Source organism: Neomonachus schauinslandi, chromosome 14 (assembly GCF_002201575.2).
Source record: "Neomonachus schauinslandi chromosome 14, ASM220157v2, whole genome shotgun sequence".
NCBI lineage: Eukaryota > Metazoa > Chordata > Mammalia > Carnivora > Phocidae > Neomonachus > Neomonachus schauinslandi.
Genome location: NC_058416.1, coordinates 69,912,905 through 69,932,246, shown reverse-complemented (window position 1 = coordinate 69,932,246; position 19,342 = coordinate 69,912,905). Strand labels below are relative to the sequence as shown.

At 40.0% G+C, this 19,342-nt stretch overlaps 1 protein-coding gene across 5 annotated transcripts in view; it reads left to right on the top strand.

Annotated features, from left to right (window-relative positions):
* MTMR3 (myotubularin related protein 3) overlaps positions 1 to 19,342 on the top strand; it is a 140,459-nt gene that overhangs the window by 98,642 nt on the left and 22,475 nt on the right. For all 5 annotated transcript variants that reach the window (XM_021703608.2, XM_021703612.2, XM_021703610.2 and 2 more), the window contains exons 6-9: positions 4,163 to 4,245; positions 6,430 to 6,596; positions 13,895 to 13,991; positions 16,463 to 16,576. In XM_021703608.2, the coding sequence (XP_021559283.1) occupies positions 4,163 to 4,245; positions 6,430 to 6,596; positions 13,895 to 13,991; positions 16,463 to 16,576 (461 nt within the window). The remainder of the gene's footprint in view (positions 1 to 4,162; positions 4,246 to 6,429; positions 6,597 to 13,894; positions 13,992 to 16,462; positions 16,577 to 19,342) is intronic.

The window sequence follows — 19,342 nt, the reverse complement described above, 5'->3', positions numbered from 1 at the left end:
GTATCTAAAAGGACATTAGAGCTTCTATTTCCAGGCTGGTCTATTAATGCTTTTTAGGAAAAATGTGCAGTGTAGCAGCTGCAAACATTTTCTTTAGCATTTTTTTCACATTTTTTTCAGTGTCTAACTGTAGTACAGCAAAAGTCTTTATTCCCCAAGCATCAGAAGGAGGTTATTGTTAACCCTTCATGCACCTTGGCCACAGTATTCATATGCCAGCAGAGGTCTCTGAATCAGTGCTGGAAGAGCAGTTTGTAAACATAAAAGGTGAGCAGTAAAGAGTTTGGGTCTTTAACCTGTGACACAGTCGTCTTCTGACTGGTTTTTATGTAAGATTTAGGGTCCAGATATTCCACAGCTTATTACAGATTTTAGGTTTAGACTCCTTATTCTCACTGTTACTGCCATTTTTAATTCAAATGTATGTACAGAATTAGTACTTTCCGTTCAGGCTATAAAAAGGGCATTGTTTTTAAAAGGTAGAAATATCCCACTTTTAAATTCTGGTGCTTAAAAATACTGCACATGTGCGTGTGCACACACACACCGAGAAAGAATTAAAGTAAACATACTAGGGTATGATGACATAAAATTCCCTCTGGAGTGAGACAGTACTATGGATCTTTGATACTGTGCATGTCTGTTATAATTTTTAACTGCTGCTGTTCTGCTTTTTTGGGTTGATGCTCTTACGAATTTTGGTGTCCGCGATGTAACTGTTGGCCTTTTGAGGAATTAACAGCACTGAGTGTGTTTGATGCATTGTTTTGAGCATGAGTTTGGTGGAGATTATAAGAGGAAAATCACTGTAAAGGAAGATAGAATTGTCTGGCAGGAAGAAGGTAGAGGAGAAAGGAGCAAAAAGAAAATGAGTTGCTACAAAACACTGAATCAGTGGGCTAGGGAGGATTTGAATGTGACTTTAGATTTCTTCCTACTCTTCCATGGATAGAACTGTCCGTAAGGAATCTGGTTTAAATTCTGTTTTCCTCTTAAAGTCCCTGGTGGAGAGGCCACTTAGTTCTGAGAGAAACATTAAAGTACAGTTCATACAGAAAGGAGGGGCAGTCTTAGAGGAAGAAAGAAAGGTGCACCATTTTAATGGAAGGAGCCTTGGCTAGAAGACAGACATGGATTCTGGTCCTGTCTTTGCCACTAGCTTTTAGCGTAGAAGCTTAACCTCCCTGGGCTATAAAATGGCCTGGATTCAATGGTATAGATTGAAGACAATCTATAATTGTTTGCTAATGGGCTTGAATATGGGGTTTGCCTGGTTACAGAAATGGTAAGAAATCCTCTTGATGTGTGAGGAAAATTTAGAAACCTAAAGCAGTGGAGCAGGCCTTAAAAAAAAGTAGAGACACTTAGTGTGCTTTGGTTGGGTGTTTAAGAGGAAAAGAAGGTCTGTTCTGCCTTTTTGGAAGAGCAAGGAGGCAGTCTGTGGAGGGAACATTGAAGGGGACTTTGGGGTAGAAAGGAGAAGAAAAAAGGGAGTTGTTCATTTGATATATAAAATCAGATATTTCTCTCTTATATGTCTCTCTTTTTTTATTGCTGCATATTACATTTCCCTGCATGTGACAATCTGCATGAGCATTAAAACCTGTTCTCCATATCTATGACTTGAGTACACATGGTTGTTTCTGGCAACTTGCTAGTAGTATCTGCATACTAGCATCTGGTATTTTTATCCTTCTTCCTTAAATTTGTGATGCTAAAATGTGTGAAAATTTGCATATCGAATGCATTTTAGGTAGCAAATATTTTGCATGCTCTGAGGTGTTCCGTTATTCTGGAAGTCTGGACACAGGCGCTTGGGGTCTGATCCAACAGTAGGGGATGTAAAGCTTATCTGTTCTTTGTAGCACAGCACAGGCTCGTTCACTCCCTCCGGCAGCTGCTAATAGCGTTAGTTTTCAGATTTCGTAGTTACAAGGAAGGTGACTGAAGGGGACCTGGAATGCAGGTGACTTCTGAGAGAGCAGCCTCTCCATGTGGATTTGTAAAGCTACTCTCACTCCACTCCAGACTCTTCCTATTCCCTCTGCCTGGGACTTCCTATGTTGTGATCATTTGATATTCAGAAAACATATAGGAAGGTTGGAAACTGGTCCAAGGAAGTCAGGAAGTCGGCAGACTTTTAGTTGGTAAAATTTTAGAAAATTGAAATTAGAATTCAGACCTCTTGATTGCCATTCTTGCAGCCACTTTTGGGAAGGAAGGGAGAAGGGAAGGGGAGGTACATTAAAACAAAACAAATACAATATAAGAGTCTGTTATAGGGCACCCAAAGGACTGGCCTGCAGACAAATCAGTGTCCTCCTCCAATCTCCATCTTTTTTTTAAAAAAGATTTTGTTTACTTATTTGAGAGAGAGAAAGTGACAGCATGCATGTGTGCACACAAACTTGGGGAAAGGCAGAGGGAGAAGCAGACTCCCCCCCCAGAGCAGGGATCCTGACCTGGGCACCATCCCAGGACCCCGGGATCATGACCTGAGCCAAAGGCAGACGCTTAACAGACTGAGCCACCCAGGTGCCACCTATCTCCATCTTTTAAATCTACTGTTCTTCCTTTACAAATTATCCCTACCCATTGGTACATATTGTTGTTTTTTTCCTTCTGAGATGTACAGGTCTTGAAAGAATTTTTAGCTGCATCAGCTCTAGTTTCTCACAGCACCTTGTGGTTAAGGGCTTAAAAACAGAGGGCCAAAGTTCCTTTTTTCTCAGAACACAAGATTTCTTCACTTACTCCCAGTCCTATTGTAAGTATAAGGGAATTTTGTAGATTATAGATTTAGAACTAAGCAAGAAGGCTCTGGTCCTGAGATAGAAACTCCCATTTTCTATATATTATTATTTTGCTTGCTTCTCTTGTTTAATCCCTGCCCCAGTTTCTGTTTCTTGTCCCAGACATCCAGCACTGGGCTTCTTTTTGATTCTCACATAATTGTTCTGAGAGTTCTCTGCTGACTCTGGCAACTTCATGGTGGGGCAGGGTTTGCAGGAAGCCTGTTTCTGAAACTGGCTCAGCTAATATGATGGCCACCCTGTGCAGGCAGCACTCTTGTTTCTCTGTTGGAGACTGCCTGTCTCTTCTCATGCTAAACGTGAATTGTTGGAATGCTACTTGGAATTCCCAGAGCTACATTTTGCCTGGGCATGATATAGTATAATAGACAGTGGTCTACTCCTTCTCTAAGGAGTGAGTGTATCCACAATTATTTTACCAGGCTCTCTTGAGAAGTCTTGGAAATTACTTTTTGAAACCAAGGGTTGAGTCAAGGTGAATTGAGCCAAGAGGGGGAGGATTCTCATATCAACTTGAAGATTTGTCACCTGTTCAGATGCTTTCCCTATCTGCCTCCCTTCCCTTCTCCCAGCCCTCTCCACTATTGTCCTTACTTCTGTGTTCAGTGGAGTCTGCTCACCAGATTGGCAGGGAGAGAACCATTCCAGCTTGCGCATACCTCAAGCCCCACTTGGCAAACAGGGATTTTCCTGGTCTTTTGAAGCAAATTAGACCTAGCTAGTTTTAGGACCTTTGACCACTGTGTGGCCTGCTCCCTCCTTTTTGATGTTTATGGGTCTATTCTGCTGAGCACAAAGCCTAACAAGCAGCCACGTCTTTTCTATGCAGCTTGTGGGCAGTTTGGATCTCCAGTCTTTTTCCGGATGTTCCTTTGCTGACACAAAGCCACAAGCCCACTTTGTCATTTGGGGCAAATAAGTGTAGTCCTACCGTCACCTTGATCGGCACTTCTCTGTAAACAAGACAAGATTACCATTCTGGTTCCCTTTAGCTTCTTTGTCATTGCAAATCGCAGCTAGCTGTAGTGTGTAAAGTAGTACTTGGAGAGATTATGAGTTTGATACTTGAGAGATGACATATTTCCCTGTTCTTTCAGAGGTGGTGCCTCCTCTTCATTCCTTGTCTTCATGCGCAGACATGACTTGAGGCTGTTGATTTAGAAGGAAAGGAAGGGAAACCCTAATTCACTCAGTAGTAAATCACTTGAATACTACTGATTCAGATAAATTTGCAGTTCTGTTCGCTGCTTTCCCTTGTAGAGCTTTTGAATCTTTCTTGTTGGACCCATTGAGGGAACTGCAGGATCAATGCCTTCTTGACTAAGGGGCTTCATCTGTTTTAATTGCAGGTTCCATTACAGCTTATAGAAAGTGTTGAATGCCGAGATATATTTCAGCTTCATTTGACTTGCAAAGACTGCAAAGTTATCAGGTATGTGATGTGTTTATGCTGCTTTTTAGTGTGGAAAATACGTATTTTTAAAAGAATGGATTCATGGTTTGTAACAGAAAAACAGCTTTTGAGGGTCAGCCTTGTTAGGAATATTTTCTGAGTAGTTAGTGCCTGAAATATTTCATCTTTAGCCTACTTTCCTATTCAAAAGTGATTTTTAAATTTTTTACTTGGAAATAATTTCAAATTTACCAACAAAAGTGCAACAATTAAAATATTACAGAGAACACCAATATGAACATTTTACCCCATTTGCTGTATTGTTTGCAGGGGCTCTGTGTGTGTGTGTGTGTGTGTGTGTGTGTGTGTGTGTGTGTGTGTGATTCTTTTTCTGAACACTTTGAAAGTAAGTTATGTAATCCTGGCTTTTCACCCTGAAATACTTTGGTGTGCTTTCCTAAGAATAGGGATATTTTCTTACATACCATGGTATCATTATCAACTTCACAACTTCACACTCCTAATACTTTTATCCAGTCTTCTATCCATGTTCCAATTTTGTCGCTTGACCTTATAATGTCCTTTATAGCATTCCTCTTACCCCACCTTGTTCAGGACTGGATCCATGCAAGGTCAGGTATTGCATTTAGTTGCTATGATTCTGTGGCCCTCTTTATTTTTTTAAAGATTTTACTCATCCATTTGTCAGAGAGAGAGCGTGCGTGCACAAGCAGGGGGGAGTGGCAGGCAGAGGGAGAAGCAGACTCCCTGCTGAGCGTGGAGCCCGATGCAGGACTTGATCCCAGGACCCTGGGATCATGACCTGAGCCGAAGGCAGACACCTAACTGACGGAGCACCCAGGCGCCTCTGTAGCCCTCTTTAATCTAAAACATTTTTCACTACCTTTCTTTGTCTTTTATGACATTCACATTTTAAAGAATATAATCTTTTATTTTAATTGAATTTTTCTCATTTTGTGTCTGTACAGTGTTTCCTCATGATTAAATTGGGGTTGTGTATTCTTGGCTACAGTACTGTACGTGTGAGGTTGTGTCCTTCTCAGGGTGCTCTGTTACATCTGGAGGCAAGCAATGTCCGTCTGTCCCTTATTGGTGATATTAATTTTGATCACTCTTGGTGAGGTGTCACTTGCTTTCTGTATAATTTCTACATTTTCTCCCTTGCAACTAATAAACAGTCTGTGAGAGGCACTTTAAGACAATGAAAAAATATCCTGCTTTTCATCAAGTTTCTCCATTGCTTTAACATCCATTATGGTTTTTATCTGATAGAATCTTTACTATAATGATTGCAAAATGATGCCTGAAGTGTGTTTTTAAATTTAGTAGCTCTAGAAGTTCTAAATTCCCTTATCTCTTTGACTAATTTTGGAGTGCCAGTAAACACTGTGTGGCATACTGATGAGCCACATTGATTGGAATGAGGGAGAAGTGGCCTCCTTGGTTTTAAGATATATAATAAGTTGCCTTTTAGCCATTGAGATTTGGTTTGCTTTGATAGATACTAACTACAACTCATATTTAAAAAGCTTGTTTATTAATTACTCAGTTTTAAATACTGTCTGCATTTGAAAAGGTGAAGTATTTTTTGCCCTAATTGAATCTAAAGATACGTACCCAAAATTACAATTCATAATAGAATTGTTTGGTTCTCTACATGGTCATAGCTGGAAGTTTCAGTGTAATATATCTTATTTTGGATCTACAGTTGCTGATTTTATTCTAATTGCTGAGTAGAGAGATTTTGAAATTATCAAACTGGCCAAAAGTTGTGCTGTGATTTATTTTTGAGTTTGGCCTGATAGGTTATAACAAAACAAAAAGAACTTCTCTTAACCTATTTCTTGACAACCTTTATAAAGCTTTGGTGGAAGATGTAGAAGGAAATCTTACTCATGAAAGAGAAAACTGCCATTTTACTTTAATAATTACCATTAATCAATCTCTGAAGCAATTTCACCAGCCTAAAAATAAGTTTTCCACATGTCCATTTTTTTTTTCTTTTTGACATTTTGCACCATTGGCTAAAATTTGTTGGACCTCTTTTTATTATAAATGATGAACATGCGAATGGCCACCTCTGATGCTTTCTTGACAATAGTCACTGCACCAGGAGGTAGGCACTCTTGAAATGGTGGCTTCCCTTAGGTTTCATTGTCAACTGTCTGCTAATTACATCCATACTTGTTTGGCTTTACAAAGGTGTCAGTTCTCAACCTTTGAGCAGTGTCAAGAGTGGCTCAAGAGACTGAACAATGCAATCCGACCACCTGTGAAAATAGAAGATCTCTTCTCATTTGCATACCACGCTTGGTGCATGGAGGTCTACGCCAGTGAAAAAGAACAACATGGAGACCTGTGCAGACCAGGTAGACCTTTCTAAAATGTGCAAATGGTGGCTTTTTTGAACTACTGTTTGAGGTACCCTTAACATAAAATGGGACTCCTAAGCATACATGTATTCATTCAGTGTATATTTTATGGAGCACCTAGCATGTGCCCATCACTTTAAGCTTAATAGAACATGTTTCCTGCCTTTTGGGGGAAGGGAAGAACACTAGATTTGGCATCACCATCTACTGGGCCTAAAAACAACTATAGTAAGGTTTAATGGGTGTTGTAAAGAAGCCTAATGAAGGGGGGCCATGAGTGTTGTATACACATCTGGGAAGACTTCACATTCAAAGTAGCTTTTGAGTAGGCTTTGAAGGTGGAATAAGGAAGGGTTCATTGATTAGAGAAAGGGGGAAAATGTTAATGCAGGTTTCATGAACAAAGGTCCAGAGGTATGTGAGGGTAGGGTGCAGAATAGTGGCATATTTTCTTATTTTCAAGTCAGAGATTTCCTATCATCACCCCTTTCATCTCATAGGTGATGAAACCGAGGTCTAGAGAGGCCAGGTGACTTCCCTCAGGACAAACAGAGAAGCTGAGCCTATGCTGGAGCCCAGGCCTCCTACCTTCCCAGGAGATCTTTGTTCCACTCTGTCTTTCTCCCTCAGAAATGGCTTGGATCAAGTTCATGTTATTTCTCCACATGTATTTGTAAACTTTATGCTGCCATAAATAGAACCTTGCTGGTCCAACACTCAGTCTTCAGTATGTCCAGCCTGGAAGCAAAGTCTTGAATTTATAAGCAGTGAAAAGTTGTGAGCCTCCTTCCAATTCAGCTTACCCTTAGGACTTTTTTCTTTAAACTTCAGTTTTTAATCCTGAATTGTCAATCTTAACCGTTCTGCCCTGGGTCATTTTAAACATTTGAGGCTAATCCAGCTTTGCTTGCATCACTTTGGTTTCCTGGCTCATTCACTGGTTGAAGTTTTTGGTTCATAATTAAAATATAAGCGTGATCTTATTTTTAAAGATGCTGTGATATATACTTTTGTTTGACCCTCATGACCTCATCAAGCAGGCAGGATAGCCTGTGTCTCTGTTTTGGGAGCCAAAGAAATGGAACTTAGAGGTAAAGCCTGCTGCCAGGTCCCACTGCCAGTCAGTGACAGAGCTAGGACTTAACCCCAGTTTTCAGCTATTGAGAGTTGCCTGTGTGGGGTGCTGTGGATGCAGAGATGAAAAACAGGCGCTGCCCTTGTGGAGCCACAAAGAAAGCCTCAGGAATCCAAGCTACTCATGAGCCTGGTCAGGCCAGTGAAACCCAGAGTCAGCCACAGGAGTCCACACCATCCTTGAAAAGGGTATGAGAATGTGCTTAAACTGTGTCTGACTTCACTCCTTCATCCATTGCATCTTTTTCTTTTTCCTTCTTTATTGACATGCCATTGTATTTTGTTATTGTTGTTGTTTATAGCTCTTTTCGGTTCCCCCCCCCCCAGGTAAAATTTATGTACAGTAAAATGCACAAATCTTAACGTATTTTTGCTGAATTTTTAGTCTCTGCCATTTCCTAGGATAATGAAATTAGTGAGTTATATCTTGCTCTATGATGTTGGTTAGTCAGCAAGGCTTGCTTTTTCTCCTAACCTCCTTTTGTCACAACTACAGACTGACAATTCCTCATCTGTTTAGATGACTCCTTATTCCCTTGATAAAATTAGTTTCTTTTGGATTTGAGCCATCTCTTAGGATATTGCTAAGGTGTGCCAGGTCAGAACTTCACTCTTTTAATTATGGATGGCCATGTCTTGAGCTGGGATGACTTCTGTCCCCAGATCCTTCCCTTCCTGATGATATCTGGTATTCTTTGGCCACCAGAACATACAGATGTCCACAGTGTTCTCTATCTTTTCATTAGTTTGTGATGGATGGAGGTATTTGGGGGGTAACATACTAATTTAAGAACTAGGGAGCCTGATTTCAAACCCATACTTTATCATTTAATTAAAAAAATAATACTGGGCAAGCCATATCTTCTTTGTACTTTACTTTCCTTTGTTCTTCAGACTGGGACATTCCTTTTCTCCCTGCCCAAGCTGATCTGGGTATCCTGAAGATCAAATCTGTTATTGCTGGAGAGTTCAGTTCAGTAAATATCTGAGTGCTTCCTATGTGCCATGCTTGTCAGAACATTTTGGAAATTATGACTATACAAGGTGATGCCATTGTAACTGATGGGTTGGAACTTTGTGAGTAAAGGTTGTATTTTGTTTCTTCCTAATACGTCACAAATCCACACTGAAGTTCACCTACTGCCACTTACATGGAATCTTATTGTACTTCAGTGACTTGGTTTGAGTTTGTTTACATGTATGGCTTTTTCCTTTTTATATATTTTCACTGTGGAGTACAGAGGGGAAAACCTGCTCTTAAAAAATACCGTGGTGGCGTTTTTAAAGCCAGTCAACCTGGTTCTTCTGTCTCCACCCAATATTGTTGAGTGTTGGTGGTGGCTACAACATTACTCACCAAGTAGGAGCATACCAGACAACCACATTCTTATAAGTCATCTTTAGGGTGAGACAACACTTGAAATATTTCAAAGTGATGCCTTTGTATAATCTGCTGCAACATATGAGATCATAAGCATAGACTCTGAATGGCTGAAGTTAGTTTAGTCTTTTAGCAGTTAATAAAGCCTTTTATGGATTCTTCTCTGCCTTGTCTGCTAAGAGTAGAATGTGTCAGAAAGGAGGGAAGTGGGAAAATTGCATCATTACCTTGTATTCATATAAATCTTAAGTTTTGACTGTTGAAGCTGTCATAGTTAAGCCAGCCATATGGTGGCCAAAGCTCTGAGTCTTCATCTGCTTTGGAAGAAGTCTCAATGCTATTGGAATTTACCTGTGAAACTTGCAAAAGTCTTGGCGAAACTCTTGACTTGACTCTTAGACCCATTTCAAACTCTAAAAAAGGAATGGACTTAAAGCTTAAAGCTTCTCTCCCATGTACTCCGTTTTCTTCTCTTCATTGTAACTGCCTTCTTGGTGATCATCCTGTACTTGAGCATTAAGCAGGGGTCCTGACAAATGACTGGGCAATTCAGTTATTAGTTTCGTAGCATCAGGCCCATCTCTCTGACCTCTCTTCTGTGAAATGCCCATTAAGTGCATCTTGTTTAACAATGAACAGCATAGGACTCTGGGTCTTAACAGCTGTTGTGCAGCTGCCCGTTTAGTATAAAGTCAAAGCCCTTGTCATCAGTCTTACGAGTTTGAACAAAGTCCAGTAAGTGTACATTTAGATGACTGTACTGGGACCTTTGTTCATAGAAAAGAATGATTCCTCCTTCCATATTTGAAAATCTGGGAGGGCTGGTTCTTACCTTCTCTGACTCTGGTACAGTTCTTCTTCCTCACATCCTGGGTAGAAGACTGGCTGTTCTATCCCAGACCTTTAGGCTGTGTATAATTGTGGGCTTGAATGCTCAGAATCACCCAGGGAGCTAGACTTTGGGGGGGGAAATTTTTTTAGACTGCCTATTGACACTGGTTATGATAGAGGGTCTCATTTCTTTAAAAAGGTTTTTATTCCAGGCGCCTGGGTGGCTCAGTTGGTTAAGCGACTGCCTTCGGCTCAGGTCATGATCCTGGAGTCCCGGGATCGAGTCCCGCATCGGGCTCCCTGCTCCGGGGGGGGGGTCTGCTTCTCCCTCTGACCCTCCCCCCTCTCATGTGCTCTCTCTCTCTCTCTCTCTCTCATTCTCTCTCTTTCAAATAAATTAATTAATTAAAAAAAAGTTTTTATTCCCACTGAAATAAGAATTGCTGGACTGTTTGCATTTGTTGTACAAGAAATACTAAACATTAAAAAAGGACACATCTTCATTTGGGGGTGGGAGGAGGGCAGACAGCAGGGTTGAAATGGAAATTCAAAGCCAAAGAAACTTACAACCATAATATTTAAGATGGGATATTATAGTATTTTTAGTACTGAATCAGTGGAAACCTAAGAATTCTTAGAGGGAAATTCTTTTTTTTTTTTTTTTTTTTTTTTAAAGATTTTATTTATTTATTCATGAGAGACAGAGAGAAAGAGAGAGAGAGAGAGAGAGAGGCAGAGGGAGAAGCAGGCTCCCAAGGAGCAGGGAGCCCGATGCGGGACTCGATCCCAGGACCCTGAGATCATGACCTGAGCCGAAGGCAGACGCCTAACCATCTGAGCCACCCAGGCGCCCTCTTAGAGGGAAATTCTTAAGGGAAATCAGCAAATAGATATGCTTGGCATTCACTTTTCTAGCTGAATAAACATAAGGGAACTTCTAACACAATTTGGCAAAAGCCAATTGAATTACTCATGTATTTAAGGTCTGTTGCTAGATTTTTTTTTTTTTTTTTTTAAGCATTGCTTTTCAAACTAAGTTGTGATCCACTTGTGGGTCGTGAAATCAAAAATTTTAAGGAATGAAATATAAAATGAAACATGTAGGATAGAAAATATCAAAATGTATCACACGTAGTAAGGGTGGGTAGTTTGTGAAACTCTCTCTCTTTTTTTTTAAAGATTTTATTTATTTATTTGACAGAGAGATAGCGAGAGCAGGAACACAAGCAGGGGGAGTGGGAGAGGAAGAAGCAGGCCTCCCGCTGAGCAGAGAGCCCAATGCGGGGCTCGATCCCAGGACCCTGGGACCATGACCTGAGCCGAAGGCAGACGCTTAACGACTGAGCCACCCAGGCGCCCTGTGAAACTCTTTTAAAAATAAACATGTATTGTGATTATGATGTAAAACCTAATTCTTATTTGGGTTGTGATGGTCAGTTTCAAAGTTAGGAACTGTTTTAGAGGATACAAAGGTAATTAAAACTCCTTTTTCTCAAGGAACTTGAATAACATGTTTTATGCTTGCTACACAGTATATATTTCTTTGTGTGGAGCTCAGAATTTCATGCTCCTGATGGTGGTAAGCTTTTCTTTGGGCAAATTGCCAGTGATGGAGGTGGTGATTTGCCAGTGATTATTTTAAAATTAGAGGGTCCTTTTAGGCATCTGTGTGGTTATGCTAAGATTGGAGGTACTAATATTAAGAGTCATTAATTAAAGTACTTTTACCTTTTGCAAAGACTTTGGAGCTGTATCACAGGTGGGAAAAATCTCATTAATTACTGAACTTGGAAATTGTCATGGTTTTACAGTTTTTAGATTGGGATTAAAAGTGAAGGACTCTCTAATATTCTTGATGGTCACTATTCCTTACAATTTGTAGACAGATGGCACCCCATTTCAGATAGCTTTCTTCCTATTTGAAAGCCTACATCACATCTAAAACTTTTCCAAAATGGGGTTCATTCATTTCTTCCTGATTCTCTGTACCTCATCTTTTTATAGCTCTCCTTCAGGAAACATATAATACCTAGTTGAAGCTCAAGAAAAGCAGTTTAAATGGGAAGTAGTTTTATAGAATTGTCCTTCATTCAAGTAATTGCTGTTTCCTATTCTGAAGCTCCTTTCCCAGGGAGAGCAAAGCTTTACACTTTGATCACCAAAGCAGTCTAGTCTGCTTTGTGCTTTTGTTATTGTAGTTTCTTCCAGCCCCCACCAGCATTTATTTTACAACCTGTAACACTACATATTAGAGATACTGCTTAATGGTTTTTTGTTTGTTTTACTGCCCTAGGACTCTGTGTGTTTTCAAGGAAGAAAGTTATTTCAGATTTAATGACTTTTATGTTAGGTTCACTTCTGCATTTGTTGCTTGCTGTCTTTAGGAAGAGAAAGCCAATTTCATTAGGGCAAATGTAGGCTGATTATACTTGTTTGGATGGATATTCTTACAAATGCTTAGCACTTTACTTAGTAGTATGGTGTTTCCTGAGATTCCTGGGTACTGGCAGTTACAGTTTCATGATCTCTTATCTTCAGTTCTATAATCTATAAGGCTCTGAAAATCAAAATACTTCTCTTATTTGGTGGCTTGACCTGATCTGAGCTGACATGAAGCTATTTGCTGCTTTACTTATTCCAGTTAGTGTGAATTTTCCATGTATTTCACTGTAGAAATATTGTTTGATTAGTAGACCCTGTTGAGAGTGTTAATCTAATACTATATTATATACACCATCTTAAACTCCAGAAAACTCAAGTTTTGAAATCTGGCCCATAGGGTTTCTTATGAGGAGTTGTAGATTTGTATTACTGTTCTTGGTGAACTTGTTGATTTTATTTTTTATGTATACTGTGAGTGTGGAAATAGGAGAGTAGCCAGTATAGTGACAGGCACTGGGTTTTGGGACCAGATAGATTTGCCATAATAACCTCTTTCAGTTTCATTTTTATCCTCTGTAAAATGAACTCGGTGATAACCTCTCTGAGTTGGTCGTAGTGATTAAATAACAATTCTTTTTTTTTTTTTTTTTTAAAGATTTTATTTATCTATCTGACAAAGAGAGACACAGCAAGAGAGGGAACACAAGCAGGGGGAGTGGGAGAGGGAGAAGCAGGCTTCCCGCGGAGCAGGGAGCCCGATGTGGGGCTGGATCCCAGGACCCTGAGATCATGACCTGAGCCAAAGGCAGACGCTTAACGACTGAGCCACCCAGGCGCCCTTAAATAACAATTCTTGATCAAAATTCTAAGATGTGGGAACAACCTAAGTGTTCATCAATAGATGAATGGATAAAGATGTGGCATATGTGCACGTGGCCGCGCACGCACACACACACACAGGAATATTACTGAGTAATAAAAAAGAAAATTCACCGTTTGTGACAATACAGAGGGACCTAAAGGTTGTTATGCCAAGTGAAATAAGACAGACAAAGCACCATATGATTTCACTTATATGTGGAATCTAAAAAACGAAGAAACAAAAAAAAAAATAGACACAGATTCGTAAATACAGAGAACACACTGGTCTCTGGTTGCTAAAAGGGAGGGGTGGGCAAAATGGGTGAAGGGGATTAAGAGGTACAAACTTCCAGTAATAAATATGTCACAAGGCTATAAGGTACAGCATAGGGAATATAGTCAATAATATTGTAATAACTTTGTATGGTGACAGATGGTACCTGCACTTACAGTGAGCATTTCATAATGTATATAATTGTTAAATCACTATGTCATACACCTGAAAGTAATGTAAATTGTATTAGCTATATTTCTATTAAAAATTAATTTCCTCATTCCTTTGTGTAGTCTTATCCTGACAGGGACTTTTTAAACTAAAACTAAATATATGTTATTTATATAACTGAGCGGGGTAGCTATGCTTTTATCCTACCTGTTTTGCAAAATGGTAATCATTGCTTTCTTTCTGCTGTCCTTGGCCCCGTAGGGGAGCATGTAACGTCAAGGTTTAAAAACGAAGTGGAGCGGATGGGTTTTGATATGAACAATGCTTGGAGGATTTCCAACATCAATGAGAAGTACAAGTAAGTTGTATGGGTGCCTGTGGACTGTGTTTCACAGCCAGTACCTTTGCAAAAACCCCAGTTCTCATGTGGTAGAACATTTGAACTTAGACATATTTTTTTAAATGGAATTTTATTTATTAAATCTAACTGCATGGTCTTCAGGGTACTTCGTGAGTCTTCTGTTCCCATTGCTGTCACTGGAGTGGTAAAATGATATGTTGTAGGATTCTGGAATCTTCCTTTCCATCCCCTCCAGACCTCTGTTCTTCCTGGTTCGTGCATTTCCTAGACAATATTGTGTTCTCGTGTACGCAGGCAGTTTCCATTGGTCTCTTCACCACTTGGTGTCACACTGGAAATAGAATCCGTGATCTCACAAGCAGTGATAAAACACATAGAAGCTAGTTTTTATGACTTAGTTTACTCCAGATTCTATGAAATAGGCGTACTATTCTGTTCTTTCTAACTTCATAGCTATGACCATTTAATCATTAAATATTAATGTAATCACTATTAAATATTTTCCATTTCTTGTTTCCTTAAAAGGTGTAAGTACTTTGGTGTGTGTGGGGGGGGGCAGTTAACTACTATGATTTTGGTGGTCCAGATTTCTATAAAACAAAAGAAAATTGTTCATGAGATTTAGATTAATATTTTTCTCCTCTTAAGATACCCTCTGGCAGTTGGAGGCATTAATCATTCTGTTTTTTTTGAACTGCCTCAAATTATGATAGCCATTTTCCTGATCTATTTGTGGGGTAGCCATCAGAGCATTTCATTTTTCATTGGAAAAACTATAGCTAATTACTGTATGCAGCTCTTAACATGGACATTGGCCGAGGAATTAAGAACCTGGGGTGTTGTGAAGAAATAGGAGCTACAGACCTGTCATACCTTGTCTATTCTCAGTCACAAGCCAAAGCAGAGAAGGGAGTTGGAGGCTGGAGGCGAGGCATCAGAGAGCCTGAGACTGCCAGAGGCCCTGCTCATATATAGCCCTCCTTTCCTATGCTAGAAACTGCTTATCTACATGTAAGCAGCTAGTATTTGCTAAAAAGGTGACTACTAGATAGTGTAATACTTACAGGACAAGGAATATTGGGTGAAGTCAGAAAACCGAATTAAGCTAAACTTGTTGAAAAAAAAAAGTTCAAAAGCCATTTGGTTTTCAAAATCGCTATTCAATATGGGTTTTAAAAATTAATTTTTGTCTTTGAGTCCACTATTTCTACCTCAAAACCAGTCTTCAGGACATTGAAAAGTTCTTCCTACTACAAAGAAGGAGAGCTAAATTTACTGTTAAGTTTTAAACAAGATAAAAGAAGACAAAAGAACAGGACTTGTGGTTAGCATATTAACTATGCTCACAGTGTCCCAGGTCATTTTTAGGAGTTTGTGGGTGTTAAGTTTATAGAGCTACTCTTGGTCGTAGATATTCTCTTGGTCCAGTGGCTTTTAAGTTCCTGATATTTAATCTTCTAGAAATTGAGAACACGATGGAGATATTTAGTGCAGAATGATCAAAACCCTTAATTCCTAAGCTATTTGGTGTTTTCTGCCTCTTCCCCCAATGCATAAGGTAGGCTAGGGCCAGGCGGTGGTGGTGCAGGAGAGGGAGGAATTTGTGTATTTTAAGATTTGGATTAAAGGTCTTCTTGCCTTCACTGTTGAAAAGGAATATTGGGATACCCATAGAGAGACACTGTCCTGTAAGTGAAAAACCTGTCAGAAAGAACTGCTTTTTAGGGCACCAGCTTGACTAGCATGCAGTTACTGGCTGCCTCCCTAATGAAAACAGCTTTTTTCCTCCTTGAATATAATTCTGAAGTGTGTTTTATAGAAATTATGATTAATAGCTTATTCACATTACTATCTTGGGTCAGTGGGCCTGTGATTATATATGCAAATGTCCTGACTTATGGTACTGCTTCTGCATACCCATGCCTGCACCTGTTACCTATAATTAGGCCACATCAAAGAATATGTTAGTAATTCTATAAGGTCTCTGGAAACTTGAAATTATGGGCTTTTGTCCTCCTTCACATGTTTCCCTTTGACAGAAGCCTGAAAGAGTGAGGGAGTCTGATTGAGGTGACAAGACTTTCACTTCTGTAGTTGGACTGTGCACTTTGTGTAGTTAAGAAATTATTGTATGTTAGTTACTTCACGGTAACTTCCTGTTGTAACAAAGTAACTGCCTGTGGACTCCCCTTATATCACAGATGTTAAGATCAACAAATTTCCAAAGGCAGCCTAAAGTGGAACAGTCCAAGATAGTGTCACGTGACATATGCATAAGTAAACACCTAAGGCAACTAGGTTCTGCTGAGTAGGCCAAGACTCAACTAAAGCTCCTTATTGCCTTTTAACTGGTTCTGGGGTAGCTTGATCAACATCCTTATGCTGGCTCACCTAGTGTCTCTCCCTCTTCTCCCTCCGTGTCTCCCTATCTTCTTCCCCCACTCCCCCTTTCTCACCTTCCCTGTTAGGCTATGTGGTAGCTATCCACAGGAGCTCATAGTGCCTGCCTGGATCACCGACAAAGAACTAGAGAGTGTGGCAAGCTTCAGGTCCTGGAAGCGCATCCCTGCTGTCGTCTACAGGTAAGTAAGCCTGGCCAGCCCGAGCCCGGTCTGGTGCTGCTATCCACTGCATGGGGTCTGCTGCTCTGCTGCCGCTAACCTGGGAAGGAAGGGAAGGGTTCAGAGACCTTCCCAGGCAACTGTGTGCTTCCTTTTATAGTTAAATTCACTCTTCCGGTGACACACCAGTACTTACCGCATTCAGAACACTTGCTGATGGTTCAAGTGATAAGAAAAATTTAATAGGAAAGTGGCTCATCTGTATTTTAAGATCCTTCTGACATTCTATGGGAAGATAATGTGTTACTGCATTTAGCTTCCGATGTTGGCCTTTGGATTGAGAGAGAGGAGTTCCAGAAAGTGAGAGTTGAGTCATCTGTGATTGTTTTTGTAGTTGAAACTTTGAGACATGAGAGAGTTCTGTTTTGAGAGGAAGCATTTAAAGAAGAAGGCTAGGGCTTGGCTAGATAGAAGATCTTAAAGATCAAAGGCATGAGAGCCAAGGGAGTCAAGTTCTAGAACGGGATGGTGGCGTGATGTTGAGCACAGGTTTGGGAGTTCACTTTTCACTGATACTCTTGCTAAGGCACCTTGAGTAAATTCCCTAACTGACCCCAGCCTGTTCCTAATTAGTAAAATGGGAATGATGGTCTTACTTTACAGGTATGCTGTGCCACTGAATGAATCTGTAAATATTGGGCTTCCCTAAGCAGTACATGGAGTAGGTTGTATTCCTGGGGGCTGCTTTTATATATAATTCATTGAATAGCTCAGTTCTCAAGGACTCATGTTAAGACTTGAAGAAGTCATTCCCTCTTATTTTGAAACTGTTTCAGATGTCATCTCTTTATGATATTTACATTCTCCATTTCACTTTTCCAGTTTGCAGACTTTTTGGGCTTTCCTTGAATTTGGGCCCAACCAGTGGGGCTTAGAGACTTTAATGCCAGGAAGCATTCCATTGAAATATTGAGGTCGTAGGAAGGGATTTATCTCCTTGTGGAATTTCCACTGAGGTAACCAGCTTGTTCATTTAGTCCACTGATGGCAAATTCTGATGGCCGTCCTGAATAGAGAGAGATGAAAAAGTATTTGTTTCTGGCCCAGTGGAATCCATTAAGTTTTCAATCTCAATTTTCATCACTGTTGTTTTCAGACACCCCTAGAAAAGTAGGTCACCAAATTTACCTATCACTCAAGTGACAAGGATGACACAGGAATTACAGAGCAGGGAAAGCTGAAAGGATTTGCGTCTTATCAGTGATCGGCCCAGCTCAAATAGGGGCAGCAGCCAGGGCTGCTCTGTGGCCAACAGCTGTGTTAGATCAGCAGCCCTGGCATTTGTAGGGTTTGCTGACTTTGAGCATCAGGGGGAAGAAATGTCGTTTTCAAAGTACAGGGCTTTAGGTGAATTCTCCTTGTTGGTAGAGAACTCTGTAAATGCAAGTTAAAGAAAAACTTCTTAGAATAAACAGGTGAAACCTTTTTTACCTTCTAAAATTTATTCTAGAGGGCATGAGCCATGGGGTTTTTTTTTCCCAGCCCTTTCTAGAGACCATAGTATATATATATAAATGAAATTTATTTCCAATTTCTCTGAGAAAATCTGCTCTCAAGTTCTTGGTATTAAAAAAAAAAAAAAAAAGTTCTTGGTATAGTCCACACAAAATCAGATAGACTTCTAGGAACTAGCCTCTGTTTTGGAACATGTGTCTTGTATCTCTGAGCCCCAGACTGGGTTGTTAAATTGTTGGGGAGCTTTGTAAGCAGTGTATAGAAGAATGTTTTGGGGATACTCTGCCACTCTCTGCTTTGCCAGCCCAGGTGGCAAGATGATTCTGAATCCAGCATGAATTTAGTTGTCTGTAGACTGCAGTGTTGATTCCTGAAGTTGCTAGCAGCGGTTACTTGACAGCACCACGCTGAACCAGTGCCTGATTAGTGTTTTTTTCCCCACTGTGATGAGAGAATGTTTAATTGGGTTTATCACTGAAGACAGAGATTGCTCTAACACAGTAAGATGGTGCAAAGGGCATCCATCTGTAGTGCAATTCACAGCTCCCCTCTTTGTGTATTGAGTGGTTATTAGAAATTTCTAGTCCTTTAGTGAGCTTGCCTAATACTAACTTAGGGATAATTTAAATATTTATGTATTTCTATATGAAATTGAAGCATTCAGTGTTAAGTAGGGCATCTTAATTTTTATACTTTTTCCTGGTTCTGTTTGTTAATATGGTAGAAATGCTCTTTAGTGATTTATTGTATTGTTTTAGTTCTTGATCATGCAGTCGAAAGCATTTTGGAAGACTGCAGAAAACTGCTTATTCCAACAGCTCAGTTTGCAGTCTGGCTGTTAAAATGCATGACCCTTTAAACCCAAGATCCAAGCTGAAGAGTGCCATCTTCTGCTCCTCTTGGGCACTGCTGGGAGCATTGCAGAGAAAGAGGATGCTCAGGAAAGGCCCTGCCAGCCTCTTTTATGAAGGTTTGGCATTGGTCAGCTCTGTTGTTTCCCAGTGCCTATTATATATGCTAGTAGGCATTTTAGGAAATAGGTTTTATTTCCGTTGGGCTCCATTCAGCAGGTGAGCCAATTGAGCATATTGGCAAGTGCTTTCTGTTACTTGTCTCTCTGTTCTGAAGGATTTAAAAACTACAAGGAAACTGATGGTTCCAGTGGAATATGGTTCTTCCTGAATTTCATTGATTGCTGGTGAGCTTTAGGATTAGAAACAAAAATTGTTCTCACGTTGTTCCTTGAAGATGACAAATAGATTCAATAGTATG